General features: G+C 41.8%; 1 protein-coding gene and 1 non-coding gene across 4 annotated transcripts; one reads left to right on the plus strand and one right to left on the minus strand.

Moving 5' to 3' along the window:
- On the plus strand, positions 1 to 26878 carry Selenof (selenoprotein F). 3 transcript variants are annotated; one of them, XM_031375722.1, is made up of 5 exons: positions 12 to 379; positions 8568 to 8735; positions 19656 to 19719; positions 23762 to 23811; positions 26020 to 26878. In XM_031375722.1, exons 1-5 carry the CDS (start codon positions 305 to 307, stop codon positions 26149 to 26151), a joined length of 489 nt encoding a protein of 162 aa, XP_031231582.1. In that variant the 5' UTR covers positions 12 to 304; the 3' UTR covers positions 26152 to 26878. The 3 variants fall into 3 exon arrangements, with proteins under 3 accessions (XP_031231583.1, XP_031231584.1, XP_031231582.1); XM_031375723.1 differs by lacking the exon at positions 26020 to 26878 and having other exon boundaries at positions 1 to 379; positions 23669 to 23802; XM_031375724.1 differs by lacking the exon at positions 23762 to 23811 and having other exon boundaries at positions 3 to 379.
- LOC116094550 lies at positions 17239 to 17373 on the minus strand. The gene has a single exon (XR_004120189.1). It is a non-coding gene; the product is annotated as a small nucleolar RNA SNORA2/SNORA34 family (small nucleolar RNA).

A 26878-nucleotide genomic window follows, 5' to 3' on the forward strand; every position in this document is an offset into this window, starting at 1 on the left:
GAGGAGGCGGGGCTAGTAATGGGCGAGCTAGGGTTTCGTGGATCGCGGAGGTAACGTCGTGGACTTAGAAAGCCCCGGCGTGGGGAGTTTAGGAAAATGCCTGATTTGAATCTCTAAAAGAACCTGAGGACTTTCACAATCGATCACTTTCAGGCTCCCATGGCCGCCTAACTAACACTAATCTTTGTGGGATAACAGGCTTGTAGCAGTGGCCATTTGCGGCGGGTTTCGCAGCAGGCAGTGCAGTGGACGTCCCCGCCACAGGGGTCCTCAGACACCTGAAGATTGACGGCAGATCGCAGGGATGGCGGCCTGGCAGGGTGGGTGGATGCGGCCCGCTCTGGGGCTGCGTTTGCTGCTGGCGACTGCGTTTCAAGCGGTGAGTGTGGACCGACTGCTGCTGTGGCTGCCTCAAGGCCGGTCGGAGGGCACGGCTATGGAAGGGCAAACCAGGGGCCACGCATGGGAACCGCCCGTGCAACGGGCTGCCTTAGCGGCCGCTTCCATCCGGAATGAAACGTGGCTTAATTCCAGCCGGAGCTGTAGAGATCTCCTCACTTCCGGCAGCTAAAATCGACTTTTCAAGAAGTCAGTAACGCTTAGAAAGGAGGGACGTTTCGTTTCTTTTAGTGAGACACGTGTGAATGAAACTAGCACTGCTTATGACAAGACTTCCAAACCTTAAAGGGTTTTGGTTTTGGTCCAGACAAGCGTTTGTCTTCCTTTACGAGAATGCATGGGTTCTGAATCTCCTTTAGGAGAAAGCCTAGATTTGACTTACTTAGATATTTATAAATTACTGTATTTTGGTAAACTCTACGGAAGTCCCCCCCCCCAATATTTACAAGTCTTGTACTTCGGGTATTTAAGTGATTAATCCAAAGTTAAGATTATACTGTAGTTCTCTAAATACTCTGTTTTTCATAGATCTAGTAGTTCGCAAACATTGTCTCTGCTTTTCTTACTTTGTCCCACGGGTGGATTCTTAGCGTTTTATGTCGCAATACAATACAATGTTGTTTTGAGACATCTGGCACTTCAGAAAACACTTAGGGGACATCCCTTTAAACTTTCTATACTGGAGCGGTAAGTGAGCTGCTCCCGTCAGCACACTTACTTTGAATTTGTTGCCACTACTAACTGTTTCAAAGGAGTAATGTTTTCAAACTACCTTCTCTGTAGACAATGGCTTTATAAATAACTGCCCCACCCCCTCGCCAGTCATTGTTTTAAACAATTTAGCCATCCTTTCTGTTGGTGAAGCAGTTCCTTCATGTGTGCACAATTTGAGCTAGTTGGTTAATTTAACTAAAAACCCTAAGCTACAGTAATTCCTAATCGGTGTCATTAACTGGGACCACTTAGTTCTGCTTCTAACCTCATATCTCCCAGTAGACTAGACTGACTTATTTTTCACAGCAGTCTCAGGGCAATACTTCAAAAGAGCAAAAGCCTCTTAAGACCTTGCCATGGAAATCACATATCCCTCCTGGGAGACAAGGGCTAAAAATAGAAAGCCAGATCCTCCCACTGTGTAAATAGATCCAAACTCCATCACATTAGACTTGTCAAAGTAAGTCCCCAGTCCAAGCCACAGGTGAACAATGAGACTCCATAGCCATATGGGAAGAGTGACTGCATTGCATTGCAAAGAAATGTCCCTACATGCTAGGACCGAAACAGGAAGAGTCCATGGCTATCTGTATGCCATGGTGGTTGTCCACCAAATCTAACTTAAAACTCAGCTGTCTTTTGACTCCTTCCTTCCTTTATGTACTTCACATACTGGCAATTACCTAGCCTTTCTTATTCTTGCTTCCTAAATATACCTGATAAACCAGTTCAATACTATCAGACCTTTCTCCTTGAAAATAACAGCCCACAGTTTTTTCTTTGCATTGCCTCTTTCTGTATCGAGAATCTAAATAAAAATTGCCCTTCTCAGCTTCCTCATTGCCCAAGCTAAAAGTGTGTTCTATTCAATTCTCTGGATTGAGTCGAATTTAGTAATTCAGGCCGGTACGTGGACTTGCCTATGATTCGTTACCTGGTTTCCACATCTAATTTCTTCTCATTCTGCACTTACCCATCTAGAGTAACATCTCTGAAATTTAAACCTGGTGTGCTTAAAAACTCCCACTTGCTTTCAAGATAGAGTTTGTCTTTAAACATTCCTTAGCAAGTTGTCTGCCAGGCTTATTTCCTAGTGTTTGCTTATTCTGCCGGGAAGAGCTGGGGACACTTGCTCTAGTAAATTTCATGTAGCTTTTCCCTCTCAGAAGCTGTCTCCCCTACACCCATGAAAATGATTGTCATCTAATTGCCATCTGAACCTGTGGGTTCTAAGGATCAAACTTGGGTCCTCAGGCTTAGCAGCAAGCATCTTTACTCACTGAGCCATCTTGCCACCCCTCAGCCTTCAGTTTTCAGCTAAAAAATTACCTCCTCCAGAAAAACAATCCCTCTGCCCCGAAACTAAAGCCATTCTGTGTCAGTGGTGGTCAGTACCTGATCTCTCAGGTACCTTTCAATTGTCTATTGTTTCTTGAAACATCATTTTCCAGTATGCTAACTGAATCTCACCTTAAAGAAGGGCCCATTCCTGATTATTTCTTGACATGTATGGAGGGGAGGGGAATACATTACCTTGACATCTTAAGTGGAGTGTTTCATGAGTGACCTAGGGGACATCTTAAGTGGAGTGTTTCATGAGTGACCTAGGGGACATCTTAAGTGGAGTGTTTCATGAGTGACCTAGGGGACCTACAAGCAAAGGTCTGATAGCTTGAACAGATGGAGCCTACTTGTACATTATTATTGATCCTCAAGTCCAGTTAACTTCCTATGAGCCTGTTACAAGTGGTCCCAACTGGAAATGTCATTGACAATTGATGGTCCAGACAGGTGTTAGGTTGAAATCCAGATGTTAGGGTCTACCTTTCCTGGTAATTATTTGATTCTTGATACTAAGTACTTGAATGAAACCTTTTTAGGGCAGGGGTCAACTTCATTCTGTTCTTTGTGAATGAGGATCACAAATAAGTACATACTATCTTAGAAAAGTAAAATACAAATAAGACCATAGGTATAATCAATCTATCCCCTCCCCCCCTCGATTCTGTGCTGTTTAATTTTAAATTTTAAAAAGAACTTTAGGTAAATGTTTTCAAATTTTACCTTTTAATAACTATCTCTAAACCAGACTGATTTACCCTGATTCTTATTTTTCGGTTTTTCCCTGTGATTACCCAGAATACAGTGCTTACTTTCATCTGCTTCACAGACTTAAAAAGTCAGAGCCAGGCATAGTGGTGCCTCGTGTAATCGGAGCTGCTGTTTGTAATCACAGCATCCAGGGGCTAAAATGGGAGGATCCAACATTTGAGACTAATGTGGGCTACGTGTAGCAAGTTCCAAACCAGCCCAGGCTACATAACAAGACTGTCTGAAAAAATGGCCCAAAAAGCAGAACTTACTTCTCCCTTTCATATTCTCTCATACTAGTTTATAACCCCACGTTTCATTTATCCTATTGTCTTAGCCAGGTTGTAGGCCTGCACCCTCCATTCCTCCTGCCAGTCAGGGTCTAGCCAAAGGGAATTCCCTTTAGTTTCCTCTCTGTCTTGAATTTGTTCCCTTGTGTCCTGTGAAGTGTAAACAGCCTCCAGTTCCTTCCAGCATCTTCCCATCATTGTTAAGGATGCCACAGCTTCAGTGAAGTGGTGATGGACCATGGTCAGTTCCCAAAATAAAGAAATGCCCAGTGAAGACCATAGTCAGGTCACCCTGCTATGCTCAAATGCCATGAGTCCCTGTGGTGGTGCTTGCTATTTGTAATGACTAGTGTTTATAAGAAACAAAACCCTTGGCAGTGAAAAGGGGTGTGTAGGATTGTTGGAAGTACAAAAAACGTTAGGTGAATTCTTGGATTTTGCAATTGGGGAAAAGACCAAATAAACTGGGCACTTGCCAGGGATGAAAGTCACACAGTGCAGCTCTGGAAGCACGGGAAGGAGCAAAACTACTCCGGGGTGCCTTGAAGGGAGGCGGAGAATTGTCTGAGTGTCTGCACCTCTGCGTACCTCTCATTTCAAGTTAGTGGCAGTGCATACTTAACAGTGTTTCCGTGAGATGACAGCTGGGATAAGAGCAAGTGACTTAACCTGGAAATAGATTCTGAACATGTGGAAAAGATTAGAGCAGCACATTATAGTGTGACCTAAAGAAGCTCTTTAGCAAAGCTCCTCAGAACTGGTATACAATCCTTTGTTCAGTTTGACTCTCTTCTCCATGTATCTTGTGAGCAGTGGATGGTACAATTACAGTTGTTAGTATTTTTCTTATTGTTGATCTGACCATGATGCGTCACTGATCCAGAGGTTAGTCAGTTTGCTGTTGATTTAACATTGACTGAGACCAGCTGATTTTTGAAGAACCTTATTTTGGTGCCCAATTCTAGAGGGTGCACACTACAAGATTGGACAGCCACAGCTAGTAAGTACTCCTGACTGTAATCTTAGTGGAGAAATAGAAAACTGCACATAGCTACTTCTCCACACAAGAACTATGTGAATCAACCCATAAGGGCCCCCATACCTAGACTAGACCTTGCCTCACTACACTGTATTGAGGAATTGGACATCTACCACCTGGGTCTTCGTGAGGACCTACATAGTCAGACCTTTGCAGAAATTTTAAAGGCAGGCTAAGATTAGACTGTGTTATTGTTCATTTGTGTGTACTGTGTATGTCTCTGTCTGTCTGTCTGTCTGTGCTTGCAAAGATCAGAAATTAATCATCAGCTATCTTCCTGTAGTGCTCTGAGACAGGGTCTTTTACTGAGCCCAGAGCTCAGTGTTTGGCTAGATTAGATCACCAGCAAGCTCCAGGGATCCATCAGTCCTCTGGATACTCATGTCCTCACATTTATGTGGCCAGCATTTTACCAACCAAGCCATCTCCCCATTCCCAGGATTAAAAATCTTAATGCAATTTTTTTCTTGTGTAGTCTTTGACAAGTTTTCTTACTGTCCTGTCTGTTTCCTTCCTGAGCGGAGTTAGTAGTAAATGGAAGAATAATGTAAGAACTTCAGTAATGGCAGTGCTTCTGGCATTCAGTATGTTGGGATTCATTCTCTCTAACCCCATCTATTTGTCTCCTAATTTGAAATCTGCTCAGAATTGCCTCCTCACTCAGGTCAGCAAGCTTATTCAGCAAGCCCTTCCCCTCTGACCTATCTCCCCAGTCCCTGTTTCTGCAAGTTCTTAAGCAGTTGTAGTTTTCAAAGTGAATTTGCTTTTCCATGGTTCAATTACTGGCTGCAAAACAAATTCCCCTGAATCCAGTGGTGTAAACAGTTTATTTTGCTTTCAGATTTAGTGGGTTATCAGTTTCCAGACTGGCACAGCAGAAACTCATCTGGCCCGTGATCCCTTCAGGCCTCATTTGAAAGGCTGTTGTCTGAAATCTGAAGGTTTCCTGCCCAATTGTTTGGTAGTTCATGATGATGTCAGCTGGGGCCTCAGTTGCTCTCTGCGTGGTTCTGTCTATGCTGGATCTCTAACTTTGGCTTCTTTGCAGCATGGTGACCATGTCCCAAAGTTGATGCTCTGTGTTGGAGGGTGTAGACAGGCAGATACCCACCCCCAACACACACGCACACACACACGCACACGCACACACACACACACACACACACACGCACACACACACACACACACACACGCACACACACACACTGTCCATGTTGGAGGACTGCCAGTCACACTGAAATAAGATGTGGGGTAATCTGTACATACTGATGTACTTTTCTCCAATCTGCTATACTGTCTCTGATCTCAAGCTACCCTTTGTAATCGTAGGTCTTACGGGTGGGTCACTTTACTGATGGGAAGTTGCAAGTGTCTTACAGCTAAACTATAAGAAAACTCACCAATAAACTCTAAGGTCCCTCCCACTTAGCTGGCATAGTTGATTGGTCTTGAAGATAAAAGTACATTCTCTATTACAAAGGTGTAGGGTAAAATATGTATGAGATATCAGATTAAAATATTGACTGATAAAGACCAATGAGGTGGTCAGGACTTTGTAGAAATGTCTGATAATGTCAATGGGTTTTAATCTTGCTGATTAGTTTAAAAGAACTGACAGACTAGTACTGGTATGTCAATTTCAGCCAACACTGTCATTGGAACATTCATTTCTGTGTTGTCAGTGACTGCTTCTGTGTGGCAGTGGCTGAGTTGAGTAAAAGAAACCATTTTGCTATTAAAGCATAATTTCTTTCTGGCCGTTGTACAGTCAGTCTGACATTTTCTCTATTGGAGACTGTGTTTTACCAGCCTGGTTTGGTTTTAACAAACAAGAGCTAGCATAGGTGCTAGAAAGAGAGACAGCCTAATGGCTGTTATCAGAGTTCTTCACATGCAGTATTCTTGAGTGCTTCTGTTTACAGCTGGGCATAGGTTTTCTCAGTTAAGGAACTTACAGCGTCTAAGGGTAAATTATCATTTTTACAGACAGCGCTTCCTAGAAGATTGGCACTGATTAGGTTCTTGAAAATAAGCAGAATTAACAGTAAAAATGGAAAGGATTTTAGACATAGGGAAAAATATGAAGAGCAGTGTGAGGACCAGATTTCCACTTGGGGAGCACAGGCACTCATAGCTGGAAAGATGGCAAGCTGGGGAGTAAGGACAAGCAGAACTCACAAGTAAGGTAAGCTACAGAGGCAGGGAAGGCTTCAAAGCTGGGGGCCAGAGAAAGGGCTCAGCAGTTAAGGACCCCAGTTCAGCAGCCAGGTCTCACTGGGAACAACTAGCAGTGGGTCCAGCTGTGCAGATCTGAAGCCTCCACAGCCACCTGCACATGTGCACACATCCACGTACAGTACACATGTGCACACATCCACATACAGTATACATGTGCACACATCCACATACAGTACACATAATTAAAGCAATTAAAATGTCTTAAAGATCGTTAGAGATTGAGAGCTCTTCAGAGAACAGAATTGGGAAACTGCTAAGAACCTGTGTCAGGTTAAGAGCCTAGAGGGCTTTGGCCTGGCCAGCCATCGCCTAGGGAAGTAGTGCCATTTTCCTAAGATGCGAGTGCGTTTGAAGAGCTAGACATACAGAAACAAAGGCAGCCTTCGTCTTAGGAGACTGGTTGTGCAGTATCTCATGAAAACCAAGTGAGCTGGGAGCTTCGGACGCCAGAACTCAGGAAAGGAGAGAGTTCAGGAAAATGGTATTTGAAGGTCTGGATAAAATTGCAATCTCCCAAAAAGCAAGGAACAATTCTTAAATGAATAGACCAGGCCTGTAACCCAGCCACTCAGTAGGATGGCACTGTAAAGACTGACTGGGCTACAGACGAGCTCAAGACCAGCTAGGCAGGTAATGAGGGCCTGTCTGAAAAAGTAAAAAGGGAACTAGAGAGGTGGCTCAGCGGTCGGCTTGCTTACTTTTCTGTCACAGTGATAAAATAACATAAAACAAGCAGTTTAACAGAGGAGAGATATTTTGAATTATGGTTCCAGGGTGTCCATAATGACAGGGGGGACAGCATGGTAGCAGGCAGCCAGAGCAAGAAGTGGAGAGAACAAACTTGAAAGTCGGGCTAGGCTGTGACCTCTTGGAGCCTGCCTGCAGTAACATATTTCCTTCAGCAATACTGTACTGCCCCACCCCTCAAACACTGCCACCAACTAGGTAAATTTCAAATACCCAAGCCTTACAGGAGACATTTCTCATTCAGACCACAAAGTAGTTAAGATGGTAAGGTACTCACACACAGGCACAGATGCATACACATAAAAGTTAATCTTCAAACTATTTAGTTGAATGTCATATTTTTGTGGTGCTTGGGTTTGAACTTGGGCCTTCTTGAATTTCTGAAGCCGTCTGTTTTATCTGGACTATTGTTCCCTCTGTGTACCAGTGTAGATACTAAAGCTTGAGAAGGCTAACTTCCCACGTCACTCATCTGGTAAGTGGTGGAGCTGATACCTAACACCAAAGTTTGGTTTCTGGGGTCTCCTTTGACTCCGTGGTCCCATCCATTTTCCTACCCTACTGCAGGGGTGTGTTTGCAGTGAGCTAATGCTTTCCATCGATCCATAGAAATCGATTCTTACTTTAAAGAGTAAAGTAAGAATTCTTTCCTTATATTCCTTTTAATAAGCTATTGGATATTAACAAGAGATGTGTAATACATATATCGTTAAAGTTCTACTTTGTACTTTTATTGATGATCCACATTTTCACTGAAATAAAAGCTGTCGGGTCTAGTGTTGTGATACATGCCGGTAGCCCAACACTTTAATGGACAGGAGAGTCAGGGTGAGGCTATCTCCAGCATGTAGCTAGTTCAGGGCCAGCCTGGACTTGATAAGACTATCTCAAAAAGCAAAGCATCAACAATAAAGCAAATATATAAAGCTATGGAATTCAAAGTACTTGTCTCCAGATGAAATGTAACAGCACCTTGGGTAACACTGGTTTCTCTTTTAGGAAGATTCATGTAAACCTAGATCTGTCTCATCCCTAGTTTTCATTTTCAGGTCTCTGCTCTCGGGGCAGAGTTTTCGTCAGAGGCATGCAGAGAGTTGGGTTTCTCCAGCAACTTGCTCTGCAGCTCTTGCGACCTTCTTGGACAGTTTAATCTGCTTCCGCTGGATCCTGTTTGCAGAGGGTGCTGTCAGGAAGAGGCACAATTTGAAACCAAAAAGGTACTGGATTTTGCTGTATCTTTCTTTTCCATGCCTTAGTTGAAATAGGTAAAATACAGACTACTTAATCAATTAGAGCAGTGGTCTCTGTCTTTACAAGTTCCAGTAAAATCCAAGTCACTTGCTTGCCTGGTTTACATACCAGGATCCATTTCCACTGGGCTGTGCAGCAAGGGGAGGCATATCAGGACCACACCACAGAACCGCTGCTGTACCTTAGTCTCCTGGCATCTGGCCAGATAAAGGAAAGGACCAACTAATTACACTTTGGTTTGTTTGTAATAATAAGCCAGTTGTGCAAAGAAATCTGAGGTGATAGCATGATACATAATATTGGGCATAAATGGGATTAACAGAACTGTCAATTTATATACCCGTAACTGGAAATCCCCATTACCTATGACCTTACCTTTCCTATCTGGGAAGTAAGTCGAGGCAAAGTAGTTGTGCCAATAAAATCTGCTTTTTAAACCTACTGTTGAAATAAGTGCTCGGGGGGTTGCTTGGCCGGGAGGGTAGGTGGGCTGTTGGGAGGCAGGGTCACACAGTAGAACTTGCCATGATGCCATGGAACCCACGATGGACTTACCCTCACATCCCTCTTGCCTCCACCTGCTTGGTGCTGAGATTACAAGTGTGCACCACTAGGCCTAGCCTGAGCTTACTCCATCTTTGTTTTTCAATCACACCCTTAGATTTCTCTCCTCCATTGTAGTACTGGAGATGAGTTCTTGTATTATCCAATAAAAGTGGTGGAGGGGCTGAGGTGCAGCTCAGTAACAGAGCACTCACCAAATACAGGGTTCTGTGATCAGTCCTCACCACCAACAGCAAAATGGACGCTATCAGAAGTGACCTAGCAGGAGTTCAGAAGCCACCTCACAGACCTTTGCTACGCCCCATTTCTTCCTCCTTCACTTGTCCACACTGAAGTGTTGGCATGTTACTATTTGTAAAACTTTCGAATAGTAATGCTTTTCCGTGACTAGATAAAGTTTATTTCCAACACCAAGTACATATTCGTAAGTTTTAGAAGAAAAATAAAGCAGCATTTGGAGTCTCATAAGGTAGGCCTTGTGTATGTAAAAAGCAACAAGTTTTAAAAGCTTGATTTGATTGAAAGAGGTTTCAAACCAGATTTAACTGGTTTGCTATGACTCCCTTCTGCCTTTATAGTGAGATATTCACATAGGACAAATTGCTGAAGGAATCCATATGAGTCATCCCTTCATCATCCACTATTCATCCAGAAAAGATTATTCACTAATACCCCAAACTCAGAAAGATGGATAAGAAGGGTGATTGCAAGTATTTTTCCCACAAGTCCCCTTTGTAATTATGGGTAAATTGAGAAACCTTGCCCTTTCATTGATATAAAATAATTCTAAAATATAAAACAGCTCACATCAGTGCTTAACAAAAAATGTAAACTACTAAAAGAGAAATTACTTGAATTTTAGTGGTGTTTTGTACAGTTAGTGTTTAGTAAGCAGTACAGATGACCTTGGCTTTACATAGAGAATCTTACGGTGGAAGGAAAGGTATTGAAAGTACGCCCTTCCACTGAGTACACTTCTTCCCATGGATGGTTTTTATTTGAACCTCCTTGGCCAATAGTTTTGCCTGCCTGGTAAGAAAGGAGTGAGGTTTGGGGTTTTTTGTTTGTTTGTTTTAGTCGTAAGCTCCACAGTTGAGCAGTAACGCGGTGGGGAGGATATGGAGTGTCATCTAGAAATCATGAGAAATTGCTGTTTCTGTCTTCAGCTGTCCATGTCAGCTCTCCTGGCTTTATTCTCACTGGTAACTTCCCTTGAGGTAGGGGAGATCACAGTGCCTGTCCATTCCTAAGGTTGGTACCCACAATTCCTTCTGCTAGAAACAGCTAGTTCTTTTGTGTTCCTATCACTGGGCTACTTTAAGTAAAGGCTTAAATTCATGTATGTCTGTGTAGGACATGTATAACCTGAGGAGACCAAAATGCATATCCGATCCCCTGGAACTGAAATTAGGGTCAGTTGTTAGCCACCATGTGCCTGCTAAAAATGGCCTTTGGCCCCTCTAGCAGAGCGACTGTGCCATCTCCCCAGCTCACTTACTCTAAGACATTAACTGGGGTTGTGACACAATGAAAGACGCTCTTGGCCGCCACGATGGCCATGTGGAACAGTGTGTAGAAAAGCAAAGGATGGAGTTGTCTTGGAAAGAACTGAGGTAGAGCTGGATACCATGGTACACACTGTTGTGTTGTGTTGTGTTGTAGTGCTCAGGAGATTGAGGCAGGAGGATTGATTTGAGTTTGAGGCCAACCAGGGGTGATATAAATGAGACATTTTTCAGAAACTAGAGAAAGCAGGATACAATACTAAATAAGAAGTCCCACTGGTAAGTTTTTGTTCCCTATTTTTACAGTAAGCCACTTTTTCTAGAGCTGTCTTTTAAAAGGCTTTAGCTTAGTTCCCTCCTTGTTACCATCTCCACATCTGGTTGGTGGCCTGTGTCATCCTGCCCTGGCCCTCCCCTTCCCCCGCCCCCGACCTGTCCTGTCCCCTTCCAGTCACATCCCCCATCCCACCCCTTCCTAATGTGTTTGGCATATTCATGGATTTATTGTACCAGTTATTTCACCTTTTATTCTGCCAGTAAATTGACCTCTTTGAAGTCTAGTTTTATCGTGTATTTCTAAACCCCCGGCCTTTAGAATAGTCACACAGGTCTTTGTACTCGATGAGGCCATTTTCACTAAGAACAAATTGGATATGGTGCATTTTTTTTCAATTATTTTAGAAATAATTGAATAGCACAGGCCTTAAATGTCAGTACTTGGGAGTCTAACACAGGAGGACTGAGTTTGAGGCCAGACTAGACTATGTAGTGGTACCCAGCCTTTAAAGACTTAGAAGATAAAAATACAGTAGAGCCTTACCTTATAGCTGCTTGAGTTTATTTCCATAGTCTGAAAAGATGTAAAAGCTTTAAAAGAGACAGAGCATATGTACTTCTGTGGTGGTAGTTGTCCACAGCAAACCTTTGCTACTGAGTACTAGCCACAACTACGGATTTCTCAGTTCTGTATTTTTATTTATTTATTTTTTTGATATGTCAAAAATAGATGTTAATTGTGTAGCACTGTTTGCTGACCGTCAGTCTCACTGATGGTGTTTTGATTTGTTGGGGGTGGTCTCTGGCTCAGGCTGTCCTTACCTTCAGAGTCCTACCACCTTAGACTCCTAAGCCCTTAGGGTTACAGGCAGGCACCACCTCTCCAGCCAAGATTATTTTGAAAGTGAGCATCATGAGCATCAGATTAAAAATAACCTGGTATATTAAATGATTTGATTAAAAATAATTTTAAAAAAATTTTTAGACTATCCCGAGCATAAACCAAATCAAGTATTTTATTGTTGTTACTATTATCATTACTATTATTGTGAACTCTTAGGATTTATAAAATTTATTTATTTCTAAGATTTATAAAAATCAGTCATTTTTAAATCAGTTTTCATCTTTCTATGTCTCTGCCTGCCAGCTTCATTCTTAGCTCAGTGCTTTAGCAGCCACTCAGCTTCCTGCATGGGTGCTACTGCAGAGCCTGTGTGGCGCGTGGTGGCCTGCGCGGCGCTTGGTGGCCTGCGCTGAGGTTTTCAGAAGTTTTAAAACACGGCTTTCTTCTTTCTTTAAATAATTTTAGTTCCCCGGTTTTAGCACCTTACTCCGTTCAGTTTGTGCTTGTCTTCCATCTTTTGTTACTCCAGAAGCCGTAGTTAGCAATTCAGAGAGCCTTCTAGAAACTAGGGTGTGCTTAGCTAAATTACTCACAAAACAATGCACAGATTGTTTTAAGCTCATCTGCTGTATGTTCTGTCTTGATTGACCTTAGAGGGAGTTTAGGGAAGTGGTCGAGACCCTCGTCTAGCTCTGGGTTGCTGCGCCGGTTGCTGCGGCCAGCCCTCAGCTGTTCGGCCAGTGTTTTAAAGACTCTGATCGTGTTGCCTGCTCCCCGCTCTCCCTCTGGGCTGATTCCTGCTTCAGGACAGAATGGGTTGGGTTCGATCTGCAGACATTTGCCAGATACATTTGCTACTGATAGTACCAAGACACTAGCAGCAGATTCTAAAAGGTACATGTTTGGTGTTTCAGCAAGCTAGGAAACAGCAGAAAATTTGGAGGACTCGGGGACTACCACAGCAATGTACTGTTGGCAGAATACAGGGAATAGATGCATAAGTGTTAGATTGGCTAATGATAAAAATCTGCAACGGCGGGTTCTCATGTTCTCCTTCCAGCTCTTCTATCAGTCGGTTCAGGAAGGAATAGATGATGATAACAATGTTTGCTGCTGCTTGCTTGTGCTGGGGGAGGGGTTCTCTACAACCTTCACTGCCAGTAGAGTCACAGTCCACAGGAGGTGAGGAAGCACTTCAACATGACTAAGTGCCTGATAGGTCTGACCCTGAGTCATTTATTTTAGGCATATTTAAGCACAGCACAATTCAATAAAAACTTTCCTAATGATAATTAACTCAATCCTGTATACACAATAAAGTACACATAAGTCTCCTTAAATAAAGGAGTAAAGCAAGCTACATAAAGATCGGATTTGACTACGTTGAAACTTTGTAAAGCACATGTGATACCTTCCAGAAAGATGGCTCTGTAGAGTAACTGATAGGCGAAGATCTGCTGTTGTCTCCACCACACAAATAGCAAAATGCTCACCATACTTGCAGCCTTCCTGGAGGGTAACAACCTTTGAAGGATCAACCTTGTGTGTTTAACATTCCAGGTTCCCTTAGTGTTCATCTGTGAGCTCAAAGACCTCAGTGTCTCCTACAATATGAAACAGATTGTGTTCAAGTTCTTCGGGTTGACTTGATTATATATACTCTGTCCTGAGAGGATTTATCTTTTTCTTTTTTTTAGATATTGTCTTTATTTACATGTCATGATATCTCCTTTCGCAGTTTCCTCTCCAAACAAAAGGAAAAAAAATGAAATAAAATACAAAAACAAAAACAAAACAAAACAAAAAAACCTGTTCCTCCCCCCTGCTCACCAACCCACCCCTCCTGCTTCCTGGCCCTGGCATTCCCCTACACTGGGGCATAGAACCTTCACAGGGCCAAGGGCTTCTCCTCCCATTGATGACCGACTTGGCCATCCTCTGCTACATATGCTGCTGGAGCCATGAGTCCCTCCATGTGGACTCTTTGGTTGGTGGCTTAGTCCCTGGGAGCTCTGAGGGTACTGGTTAGTTCATATTGTTGTTCATCCTAAGGGGCTGCAAACCCTTTAGCACCTTGGGTCCTTTCTCTAGCTCCTGTACTCAGTCCAATGGATGGCTGTGAGCCTCTTCTTCTGTATTAGTCGGGTACTGTCAGAGCCTCTCAGGAGACAGCTATATCAGGCTCCTGTCAGCCAACATTTGCTGGCATCCACAATAGTGTCTGGATTTAATGGTTGAATATGGGAAGGATTCCCAGGTGGAACAGTCTCTGGATTGTCCTTCCTTCAGTCTCTGCTCCATAGTTAGTCTCTGCAACTCATTCCATGGGTATTTTGTTCCCCCTTTTAAGAAGGAATGAAGTATCCACACTTTGGTCTTCCTTCTTGAGTTTCTTGTGGTTTGTGGGTTGTACTTTGTGGACTCCAATCTTCTAGGCTAATATCCACTTATCAGAGAGTGCATACCATGTGTGTTCTTTTGTTATAAGGTTACCTCACTCAGGAGGATATTCTCCAGATCCGTCCATTTCCCTAAGAATTTCATAAATTCATTGTTTTTAATATCCGAGTAGTACTCCATTGTGTAGATGTATCACATTTCCTGTATCCATTTCTCTGTTGAGGAACATCTGGATGTGTTTTCTCTATACTGTTGGTTTAGTCCTCCAAAAAAGCCTGTAATGCACTTTGATCTCTGTTTAACAAACAAACAAAAACAAATTAGATCACAGGCTGCCCAAAAGTTCTGGGACATTTAGGTGCCAGAGCTAGACTCATCCCAGTTTGGCTGGCAAGCCCCAAGTTCTAAACCACAACACTGTTTGCTATCATCTAGAAAATACTGATATTAAATCTTGCCACACAGAGCTTCTGTCAAAAAAGTAAATGACTTAAACATGAAAGGCCAAATGCCCTTCTTAAGGTCCCTGTTGAACCACAGTTAACAAGAATAATTAATATAATGAAGATTACTATTACCTAATCTCCATCTTTCTGTTTACCACAGTGTGACTCCTGTTCATTTTGATGGTTTTTCAAAACTATATTACCTGTACTTACTTTAGCTAAGGTCCAAATAAAAGGTTTTAAATAAATGATGTAATTTTTATTAAATTGGAAAAAAGTACATTGAAATAACTTTTAAATGTATAAGGAAATACTCTAGCTAATTTCACCATGCTGCAGAAGTCCACTTGAACAGCATTGTCTAGGTAGCAAGTTTAAGGGCTGACCTGTCAGAGGCACAGTGATGCTACTGTGGAAAACACAGAAGGCTGAAGAGGAAGCTATGTAACTGTATGACATTGTAATCTCTAAAGAAATTTCATGCTTCTTAAAATAGCTTCACTTTTCTACCCTCCAGAGCCTCCACAGAAACTGCTTTCTTCAAAGGAAACACAATATAAGTATCTTAGCAGATGACTCCAAGTGTTACATAAAGCATTCTTCTGAAGGGGATTGTAAAATATGAGTAACGCTTGGCAACACTTCCGATTCAGTGGAACCATTGCTAACACAATACTGACTAGTGGCACAGATAGATACTTTATAATAATGGCCTTTTGTACCGGATAACTTGGTCTATTTGAGAGCACTTTTCCAGAAGAGTTGCAAGCACAGGAGCCACAGAGGCAGGGAGTCAGAAAGCAAGTAAAAGCAATGGTAGTGCTCAGCTCGTCTCCTCTCATGCAGGCCAACACCCGACTGTGCGATAATCTCACCCACATTTACATTGGCTCCTCCCACCTGGCTTAACCAAATAGGAATCACCCATCACAGACTTGCCAGAGGCATGCTTCCATGGATTCTAGGTTCTGTCAAGTTAATATAATCACTATCATCAAATCCAGACACTATTGTGAATGCCAACAAGTGCTGGCTGACAGGAGCCTGATATAGCTGTCTCCTGAGAGGCTCTGACAGTACCCGACTAATACAGAAGTAGAGGCTCACAGCCATCCATTGGACTGAGCACAGGGTCCCCAATGAAGGAGCTAGAGAAAGGAGCTGAGGGGTTTGCAGCCCCTTAGGACAAACAACAATATGAACTAACTTTTGTACCCTCAGAGCTCCCAGGGACTAAAACTCCAACCAAAGAGTCCACATGGTGGGACTCATGGCTCCAGCAGCATGTGTAGCAGAGGATGGCCAAGTCGGTCATCAATGGGAGGAGAGGCCCTTGGCCCTGTGAAGGTTCTAATCCCCAGTGTAGGGGAATGCCAGGGCCAGGAAACAGGAGAGGGTGGGTTGGGGAGCAGGGGGAGGGGAGAGGGAACAGGTTTTTTGTTTTTGTTTTTGTTTTTGTTTTTTTAATTCGGAGGGGAAACTGGGAAAGGAGGTATCATATGACATGTAAATAAAGAAAATATCTAATAAAAAATCACCATTAGCCATTATATACTTTTGTAGATTTACAGGGAAGTTCTGTTCGTGTTTCTATAAATCCTACTCATCAAAGTATTGAAGGAATCTAGTCCTTTTCCCCATAGCTTTCATAGTTAAAATGCAATGATGAGGGTACATGTTATGTTAGTTTTATTGAGCTTCTTAGTGTAGTATTGATTTTATCATTTAGAACAGTTCTTCCTCTGGAGCCTGACTTAAATGTTAACTCTCAATCCCGGTACAGGCGCTGAAGACAAAGAAAGAAACAGTTTGCTCTGTGTCAGGGAATGCTTTAGACTTCATGAGCTCCTTAAACAGAACAATTCAGCAGACACTTAAGATGCACATCGTTCATTTAAAGGTATAGAAGTCTGTTCGCCAACTTTGCTAAGTGGTGTGCTAAAATCGCAGCCCAGCTTCTCTACCTTGATCCTGGGTCAAGAGATGTGGTTTACATATTTTTAGTGTGTTTTATGGCAGACTGTATAATCCTAACAAAGAGTTTCTATCACATTGCAGAATAGTACCTTTATTATTTGTTCATGGGTGACTAGCTGATTGTTCAGAATTTTAAAAAAAATAGAAAAATGTTGGAATGAGCAATGAAGTAAAATCTAAAACAGGATATTATGTGTAAACATTGCTTTTTAGTAACAATAATTATGGCAATAAACACAACTGTAAAAAACCTTGAAATAAACTAATTACTTAAGCTATGTTGGACTAAGTACTAAATTCCGTAACACAAGGATTTGAAGTGATGAAATCAAGCCTAATATGGTTCTCAAGAACAGGCTTGAGGTGACACAGGAACCGCCACACCGCCTTAGCATTAGATCCAGTGAGCACAGCACATGGTGCCGTGCCTTCTTTTTTGTTGACTTTCTCGTTTTCCAGATGCTTTTTTCTAATGAGTCAAACATAACATTTTAGAATTTCTGCAGTGGAAATTCTAAACAGAAAGACAGTCTTTAGGCCTCAGCATGAAGCCAACCGCTTCAGCAAACTGCTAGTCTTGATTCGAGGCCAACATTTGGCTTGCTGCATGTGTGGCTTCCACCCAGACTTCTGACTTTGGAAAATCTATGCCCCCTCCCCATTTGCTAATTAGCTTATTTTCTCAACTTGTACACATTTCTGGGGAGCCTCCCTTTCTTCCTAACATTCTGATCTTCTGACAGAATGACACACACCGGTTACACAGGGACATTCCACTGCTAGCCGGCCACTTGCTATGCAGCCTTGTATCCCCAAACTTCACTCTTTTATTCATTTAGTATGGTATTTTTCTTTGTGCTTGCCTTCAGTTTTTCTCTCAAGGTTTATTCCTGTCGCCACATGTATCAGAGCTTCTTTTGAAAGCCGAGTAATAGTCCTCTGTGTGTCACCACATTTCTTCCATCATGCTTTCATCTGAGATGTCAGTGGACACTTGAGTCACCTTCATCAAAGATGCTATGATCAGTGTTCAATTAACCCTTGCATCTCTCCTCTCCTCTCTGATTAAATACCTGAAAGTAAAGTCTTGAGTCATGGTGACAATGCTTTTTTTAAGTTTCTGAAACCACCATTGCGTTTGCATAGCAGCTGTGCACATTTCCCAGTTGCTCCGCCATCTTAGCCATGCTTGGCAGTAGTCGTGCTCACAGTAGAGTCCTGTCTCCTCGCTGTTTGATGCCCCTTTCCTGACTGTCTGCTTACCACCCTGTTAGTAATACAACCCATACTTGCAAATCTTGTTTTTTAAATGTATTTTATAAACTTAGATCCAATTAATCTTGAATGTTTTATTGCTTGATAGAACCAGAGAGATCATCCAAATTCTTCATTTAACAATCCATCAGTGGTTTGAGAATTCATAAACTGCTTACACAAAGGCCCTCAGTGTTTCAAGGGCCTGTGGTTACTCAAAATATAAGATAATACCTACTGCTCCTTAGAAGATCTCAGTTTGATTCCCAGCTCCTACCACCTCAAGCAGCTCTCAACATGCTAGGACCCCAGCTCCTGATGTCTTTTTCTGGTCTCCATGGCCACCTGCATATGTGTGGCAGGCACTCAGAAACACTATCTGTCTAAAAATATTGAATGCTGGATTTTTAATTTTCAACCATTCATCACATATTACAAGTACTTTAAAGACATTCAAAGACCTTCCTAAAGCATCTTATTAAAATTCATTGTAACAGAAACTAGAGATCTCAAACCAGACCAATGACTCATTGCAATCAAAATTTGCAAAAAGAGCTGTGTAGGCAGAGGTATATACTATGGGACACACTGTGACACACTGCTGCTTCCATGGCCAGATGCTTTCTGTGCTCTGTGTGTGTGTGTGTGTGTGTGTGTTCTCTTTTGGGGGAGGTTGCAAGGGCAGAGGGTGGATACATGGGACAGAGTTGAGTGAGACTGGGATGCATGGTATGAAACTCACAAAGAATCAGTAAATGTCATTGTCACGCTCAATGTCAACTTGCCGTCTCAGTCTATTCCAGATACAGCTGATGGTCCTCTGCCGTTTATATGCCTCGCTTTTATTATGAGGGATACTTCCCGAGACTCTTAGTGGAATTCACGGAGTGTAGAAATGCCCCGCGTGTCTGAACTGTGTTAGCATGATTCTGAAACTTGTGTTAACTGAGCACAGGCTTGTGCTTGTCTGTACTGTGCACAACTACTGAGTGACTTAAGGAGTGGGCAGCATGTGTAACATGGATGCCCTGGAAAAGCAACTACATGTCCTGTGCAGGATGGCATAATATTTCAGCATGCTGCCAAAGCACACCTAATTTTAAACATTTGTTTCTAGAATTTTGCATTTATATTTTCAGATTGCAATTGGCCAGGGTAAGTGAAACCGTTGATTATGGGGCCTTTAAACTCTAGCTTGGCCTCTCCCTGACCTGGAGCTGTACCCATTTTTTTTGTTGTTTTTTGTTTTTTTGTTTTTTGTTTTTGATTTGTTTGTTTGTTTGTTTTCGAGACAGGGTTTCTCTGTGTAACCCTGGCTGTCCTGGAACTCACTCTGTAGACCAAGCTGGCCTCGAACTCAGAAATCCGCCTGCCTCTGCCTCCCAAGTGCTGGGATTAAAGGCGGAGCTGTACCCTCTTACTGCACTCTGGCATCGTTTTAGTGGGGAGTTGTATAGAACTACTCTACTCCAAGGTTTGCACTGTGCTGCTGCTTCACGGTCCTGCCTGAGATGGAGCCCAGAGACACACATGCTTGACAAGGGTCCTCCTCCCTGGGCCTTACCTTCCAGCGCCATGACTCTATTCCAGTTTGTAACTTTCCTGGTTTTCATTTCACAGCTATATGCAGGAGCCATCCTTGAAGTCTGTGGATGAAAATTGGGGAGGTTCCCTCAAGTCCAAGGTATGTAGCAATCATTTAGAGTCATCATTTACAAGAATAATTTTACTAAGTATTCCCAGGAATATGGATTTTCAGAACACACTTTGTAACAATATATATGAATGTTTTCCAGTTCTTTTCTCAGGAGGTATAGAGTCTTAATAGGAATTAATAGATACTTTATTTGTTATGAACAAATACAACATATGAAAGTTAGATTTAAAATAGAGAATGTGAAATTATTCTTTTACTCCTGTCAGGTATAAATTTTAGGAAGGCTTTTCTTTTAGCTTTTCTTTTAGTAGTAGAATTCCTTTAACACATTCTAGCAAATTTTTTTACTCTAAGTTACAGAACATTGACTTAAGGTAGAGAAGGCCTTTATAACGTGACAAGCTAGCAAGAAGAGAATTAATTACCACAGAATGTAGTGATACTAGAGAGTCATGCAGTGTCTGTCATCACTGGGAATTTTAGTGATAAATATGTTTAAAAAAAAAAAGTAATTCTCAAAGTCTGTTCTTGCATCAAACCATGATGGAGCCTCACATCCCCACGAGGCCTCCACTGTGTGTTTTCTATTATCCTTGCATGCTTGTCTTGAAAATCAGCTTCATGAATGTGCAGGTGCTAGTGGTGCTCAAATTTAATCTCACCACTTGAGAAGCAGAACCAGGCAGGCCACTGTAAGTTCAAGGCCAGCCTGGTCTACAATAATGAGTTCTAGGACAGCCAAAACTACCTGGTGAGACCCTGTCTCAGACACACATACACACACAGGACCAAAAGAAAATCAGATTTATGAAATGGAATCCCTTTTAAAAACTCCTTCTTAGTTCTGGGTGGTGCTTTGGCAGTTCTCACAGCAGCCCAGCCAGCTGGGTGGTTCCTGGTGAGGTTGTGGAGTGAGCTCACAGGTCGAAATACATGACTTTTAAGTTGAAATACATGACTGTTCTTTTTGTACACCTAATCTGTTTTGATTTTTGACACAAACTCAAAGTCCTTGGTGCCTGCCTCAGGCTCCTGAGTGCTGTGCTTACAGTGTGCATGCCTGGTGTTTAAATTCATGTAGAATCTCTCAGTTGCCCTTCATGACTTTAAGATTTGTCATGAAACTGCCTTAATAGTCCACATTAGGCTTGCTGACCTCAGGTTGGGAAGTGGTGGCCATTAGTATTTTCTTTATATCTCAAAAGTTAAGATATTTAGATGTCTTCTACCAGAACCCAAAAAATAAAAATCCTCTTAAGAGTTCCTGTTGTTCGCCTTTTCCTGTTTCACTTGCTTCTTGTGTGTCTAATAACTCTAGCACACAAAAGATGATAGTGATGTGCAGTGATTAAACCAGAGGATACAACAAATAACAATGTCACACTCAAATGCCAACCTTTTATAAAAACTCACTGTCAGAATTTTATTGTAACTTGCAAAGCATCATAAGAATTCCCTCGTTCCTGACTAAGCACTTTTTTATATTTTAAGTGTTTTATATTTATATTTTTTATATTGGTGGATTAAGTACATGACTGCATTCAGAGCTGAGAGCATTGGACTTCAGAAACTGTCGTTTTTATTTCTGACTGACTGCAGGCTAACATCTGTTGCCTTTTTTAGCAGATTTTTTGGTCTGTGCTAAGGCTGGGGCTGAGGCCTGCACATGCTATGCCCACACTCTGGGACTGAGCCGCGTCCTGCACCCCTGAGCAAGCAGGCAGCCGCAGTCAGTGTATGTGATCAGTTTATTTCCCGTCCCAACAGCTTTGACTGTTACTAAATGTCAGACTTTAGTAATGAATTATTTGACGTGAGAAAAGTCCTTTGGAGACTTGAAATTATTTATTTATTTTGTTTGTTTGTTTGTTTTTTACTTTTGGTGGGGAGGTGTCAAGGGCAGAGGGTTAAGTACAAATCTCAGGGATATGACTGGGATTGGGGTGCATGATGTGAAATTCATGAAGAATCAAAATCAAAGGTTAAATTTAAAAAAAGAAAATTATTTATGCTAAAGAAGGGACATTATTTTATCTTCAAGTTGATTTTTAAATTTGGAGTTCTTTCGTTTCTTTTTTTTTACACATATCTTTGTCACTTCAACATAGTAAAATCTTTCTCTGAGCTCAGAAGTGCATATTACATACTAATTTAACAGCATTTGAGCTGAGGTGCAGCTTAGTAGTAGAGTGGCAACCCAGAGTGCTAGCCTGGGGCCGTGTGCTGGGTTTGATCCCAGCATCAGACAAGGTGGGAGACAGAGAGTGCGAATGGTAACATTCATTTGTCTTGTCGCTAGGGATTGAATCTCAACCCTGCAACATGGGTTTGCTCTTTTTAGATTTTCATTGCACACAGCACTGTGTAGCATTTTCACACTGGTATAGAACATACTTTGAGCACACCCCACCCCCACTCTCTGCCCCTCCTACTGCTCCCTTGCTTCCCCTAGACAGTTTTCCATGTTGTGTCCAGACTCGGTTATATATTATCTACAAAATCTAGGAACCAAAATAAATGAAATCGAACAATGTCTGTCTTCCTGAGGACACCTATCAGTCCACTTAATGTGATTTTTTTTTTTTATGGGCACCTTTATCTTTATTTCTTGAAGATCTAAGAAAGTCATAGTTTTCTTGTTCTTAAAGAACTTATGCTGTCGTGTAGTCTATGAATACAGCATATATATAAATTCTCAAATAATTGTTGAAAGCTTCATGTACGGCCTGAGAAGCATGACTGGCCGATCACAGTCCTCTCGTCTTTCAGAATTGTGCTTCTGGATATGAGCAGCAGAAGGGAGAACTTCCTTAGATTGGTCATTAGGGATTCATCACGGCATTCCTTTTCAGCCTGTTTACTCAGTCCAGCCCATGAAAAGACATTTGAATGAATGGAGTTATTAGATGTACTCACAGCTCTGCTTGGTGTATGGGGCAGATTCTAAATCGTCCATTTGCCATGGTGGTTTCTTACACAGTTGAAAAGTGGCTTGAATAGCTAGGATTGTTTTTGCAGACTTTCAAATAAGATTGAGCATTCCACAGTCTAAGATACAGTGTTTATTGGCCATATCACATTCTTATTTTCAATCTACTTGGCTTTTTTTCTTTATCTGTAAGATCTCTTAATTTTTTTTTCGTTTTTACTCTTGAATTTTGTTAATGGCAGTGTTCTGTTGCCCTGAAATTCCTATTTTTATATAAACCTATCTAAAACATTTCCTTTAGAACCATGCAAAAAAAATTTTTATATTTCATATTCATTAAGTTCTTAATAGTGTTCCAAGCCCCTCCTTTTTAGTACTTAGCCAGAGACTTGGAAATTATTTGTTTACTGTCTTTTTTTTTCTACACTAAATTAGAAATATAAGGTGCGGATTATATATGTTTCTGTATCTTTGCCTTTGCTGTGTGCCACATAGTAAATATCCAATAAATATCTTTGCAAATTTAAATTTTTATTCCATCTGAAATATATTTAAATATATGATGATATAGGCCTTTACAGCTGCCACTAAACAACCCACACAGGCACATCCCTCCAGTGCACACGTCCCTCCAGTGCACACGTCCCTCCAGTGTACATGTCCCTCCAGTGCACACGGCCCTCCAGTGTACATGTCCCTCCAGTGCACACGGACGGCCCTCCAGTGCACACGGCCCTATCACCTCACCCTTACTTCTCTGTTTGGTACCTTCATCACATGAAGGATCTTACAGCTATTTCTGTTTTGGAATTTCTGATTCAGCGTAACTATTGTAGGATGGAGGTCACACATTGGTAAACTGATTTCTCATATTTCTTTTGAACTGCTTGAGCTATTCTCAGATGAGCTCTGGTATCATTCTGTCAAGCCCACAAAGCTACCATTGGAATTTGAGCTACTGGTTAATTTGAAACAGCGCCTTAAATGTTTGGATGGGGGGTGCCTCTACGTTTATTTACCATCTGTTTAAATTCCCTTCGTTTTCAGGTAGGCATGATTGCTTTATTTCAACATCTGGATTAATCTTCATAGCTAGCTTGGATTTAGACGTGACCCGTTTGTATATTTTTCTCTTTTAAGCTTTTGTCAGAAGCGATAAACCCAAACTGTTCAGAGGTCTACAGATCAAGGTAAGGGGCCATGCTGGGGTCCTCTAACTTTAAGAGTACTTTGTGACTTATGAAAAAGCCGAGTCAAATGTTTCCCTAGACTTGGACCCTGTGCTCCCACGCTAAGTTTCTCGCTGTAACACGCTGGGTTGTACGGTATGGTATAGTGAGTGTGCACTGTCTGAAATTGAAAACACCATTTTGTTCTGCTTTAGAAATGCTGTCTTGTGGTGCATTTTCATTTTTCATATAAGCTTGCTTTAGCCGAATACAGAAATGGCTAGACGGCTTTAAACTTACAACTTCTTGCTGTTGGCAGTAAATTGATCCTTAATCTTTTTTTTTTTTTGGTTTTTTGAGACAGGGTTTCTCAGTATATCCCTGACTGTCCTGGAACTCACTCTGTAGACCAGGCTGGCCTCGAACTCAGAAATCCGCCTGCCTCTGCCTCCCAAGTGCTAGGATTAAAGGCGTGTGCCACCACTGCCCGGCGGTCCTTAATCTCTACCCACAGTTTTTGTCATATGACATTTAAAATTAAGTCTGTTTTTAAAGACAATAAGACAGTGAGTACAAACCTGAGCCTCAGCAGACAGATTGCCTTATTTGGAACCTCTCACAAGTTGCAGATGTGTTGTGAAGTAGCTGAGCCACATGCACTAGCAGTCAGCTCTGTCCTGGGCCTCAAGCCGTGCCTGCTTAATGTTACAGCATTTGGTTTTTGGTTTTTTATCTGGAGGGGTCAGTTAGATGGGTTCTGTTTCTGTTTTGTCAAATGCTTTTTGTGTGTCTCTTGTGGTTCCTCTTGTCTCCCCTGTTTATAGTGTTAGACCAGCTGTGCCCTCGCTAAGCACTCAGCAATCCTAGCTCCTCGCACCTTACTGGTTTGAGCCGCTAATAGTTTTGTTAAGAATTCAGTAACTGAATTATAGCCCAGCTAACTTATTTGGGGTTTTGGACAAAGACTAACTTAAAATAAATATTTAAAACTTTAGAAATAGTTTATAGTACCCTAATTGGAAATGTTTAGGTGGTATTCTCAGTATCGTTAGTATTAACTCTTTAGTCAGAACCCCACAGGTAATTGGAAATAAGCAAAGTGCTTAACACCTGCCAGGCTCTAGGACCACAAAAAATAAGATGATGATAACAATACTAGAACTTACCTCCTGCCTAGAGTTACAACTTTAAAAACTGACATATGTGGGGGCTAGAGAGCTGACCTCAGTTAGGAGCACATGTGGGGCTAGAGAGCTGACCTCAGGAGTGCATGCTGCTGTTGTGAGGACCCCAGCTCAGTTCATAAACTTGCACAGCCGCTCTCACCCACCTGCAACTGCAGCTCCCAGGAATTCAGTGTTGTCCTCTGCGCCCGGAGACACTGCACAGGCATGGCATGTGCTCACCCATACACCACACAAAATAAGTAAGGCCGAGCAGTGGTGGCGCACACCTCCCATCCCAGCGCTTGGGAAGCAGAGGCAGGCGGATTTCTCAGTTCAAGACCAGCCAGGTCTACAGAGTAAGTTCCAGGACAGCCAGGGCTACACAGAGAAACCCTGTCTCGGGAGTAAAAAATAATTAAGTAACTCTTTAGGAACAGAAGCATAGTAGCTGGAAGGAGCTTTCTGAACTCCTAACTCAAAACTATGACATTTTAGTTGTAGTTTTACATAATTTGGGAACAAATTTGATCTCAGTAAGGGTGTTCAGTTTATTGTCATACATTGTTCTGTATTTGTCTATCACTGCCGTTAAGTTTACTGGGTCTGAGGGCTGGTGAGGTGGCTCAGCAGTTAAGAGCACTGACTGTTCTTCCAGAGGTCATGAGTTCAAATCCCAGCAACCACATGGTGGCTCACAGCCATCCATAATGAGAAACAAATGAATAAAAAACAAAAATAAAATTTAAAAAAAAAAATTAAAAAAAAAAAAAACTTAAGAAGAAAAGTTTCCTGGGTCTGAGAGAGCCATATCCCACAGTGGACCTTAAATCAGCTTAAATCATCCCTGTGCCAACACACACTTTTCTCTTTGAAGCAACATACCATTTCTTATTATCATTCATGAAGTCACATTTGAGTCTTTGCTGAAAAAGACTTTGTGTTGACTGAAATGTATGTAAAAACTTAAATTATTAGCACAATTAATTGAGTGTTTTGATCTTGGTTAAGAGGGAAAGGTCTCCTTCTAAGCAGACAGTGATGTTGATATCTCTGGTCTTTGTAGTATGTTCGAGGCTCAGACCCTGTACTAAAGCTTTTGGACGACAACGGGAACATTGCTGAAGAACTAAGCATCCTCAAGTGGAACACAGACAGTGTGGAGGAGTTTCTGAGCGAGAAGTTGGAACGCATATAAACCATGCTTAATCTCTCTTTTGTACTAATCGAATGAACTATCACAGCACCTAGAAAATAACTTAGTTTTGCATGCTTACATTGCTCAATCTTTTTGTGCACATCATTAATCTTCTGATTAACAGCTGAAGTAGCACCACACCCCATAATATGTAAGGACCTGGGTGGCTTGGAAGAGAGAGCCATCCTTAGAAATTCCGTCCTTCTGCACTTGTTGATATCACCAGTGAAATGCTTTGGAAAGAGGCGTCTGGTTAATTATGCAAATAATAGTTTGTGATAATTGGACCAGTTTTACAAACAACAGAATTTTAAATAGGGAAAGTTAATAAAGGAGACGTCTCCCTTGCTGTGTGCTCTTTGAAAGTAATTGACAGAAAACTACAAACAAGTAGGACACACTGTGCCTCAGCAGTGAGCCTGCCCAGAGCCCACGGAGCTTTTGTCATGCCCAGCTTTCTTTTTAGTACAAGTATTTGTAGTTTGAAATGAATGTGCCACATACAAGTTTTATAGCTTATTATTATGGAACAGATTGAAGATCTACAGTAAGAATGTAATACTTATAAAGGTTTGCATTAATGAGGATTACACAGAAAACCTTTGTTAAGGATTTGTGTAGATCTGATAATTGGCAAATTTTTATTTTTAAAGTATTCTTACAGAAGAGGTCCATTTAAGAATGTTCACCTATAGGACCAAAATATAAATAAAAACTTTCAAATATG

Source organism: Mastomys coucha, unplaced genomic scaffold, assembly GCF_008632895.1.
Source record: "Mastomys coucha isolate ucsf_1 unplaced genomic scaffold, UCSF_Mcou_1 pScaffold16, whole genome shotgun sequence".
Lineage (NCBI taxonomy): Eukaryota > Metazoa > Chordata > Mammalia > Rodentia > Muridae > Mastomys > Mastomys coucha.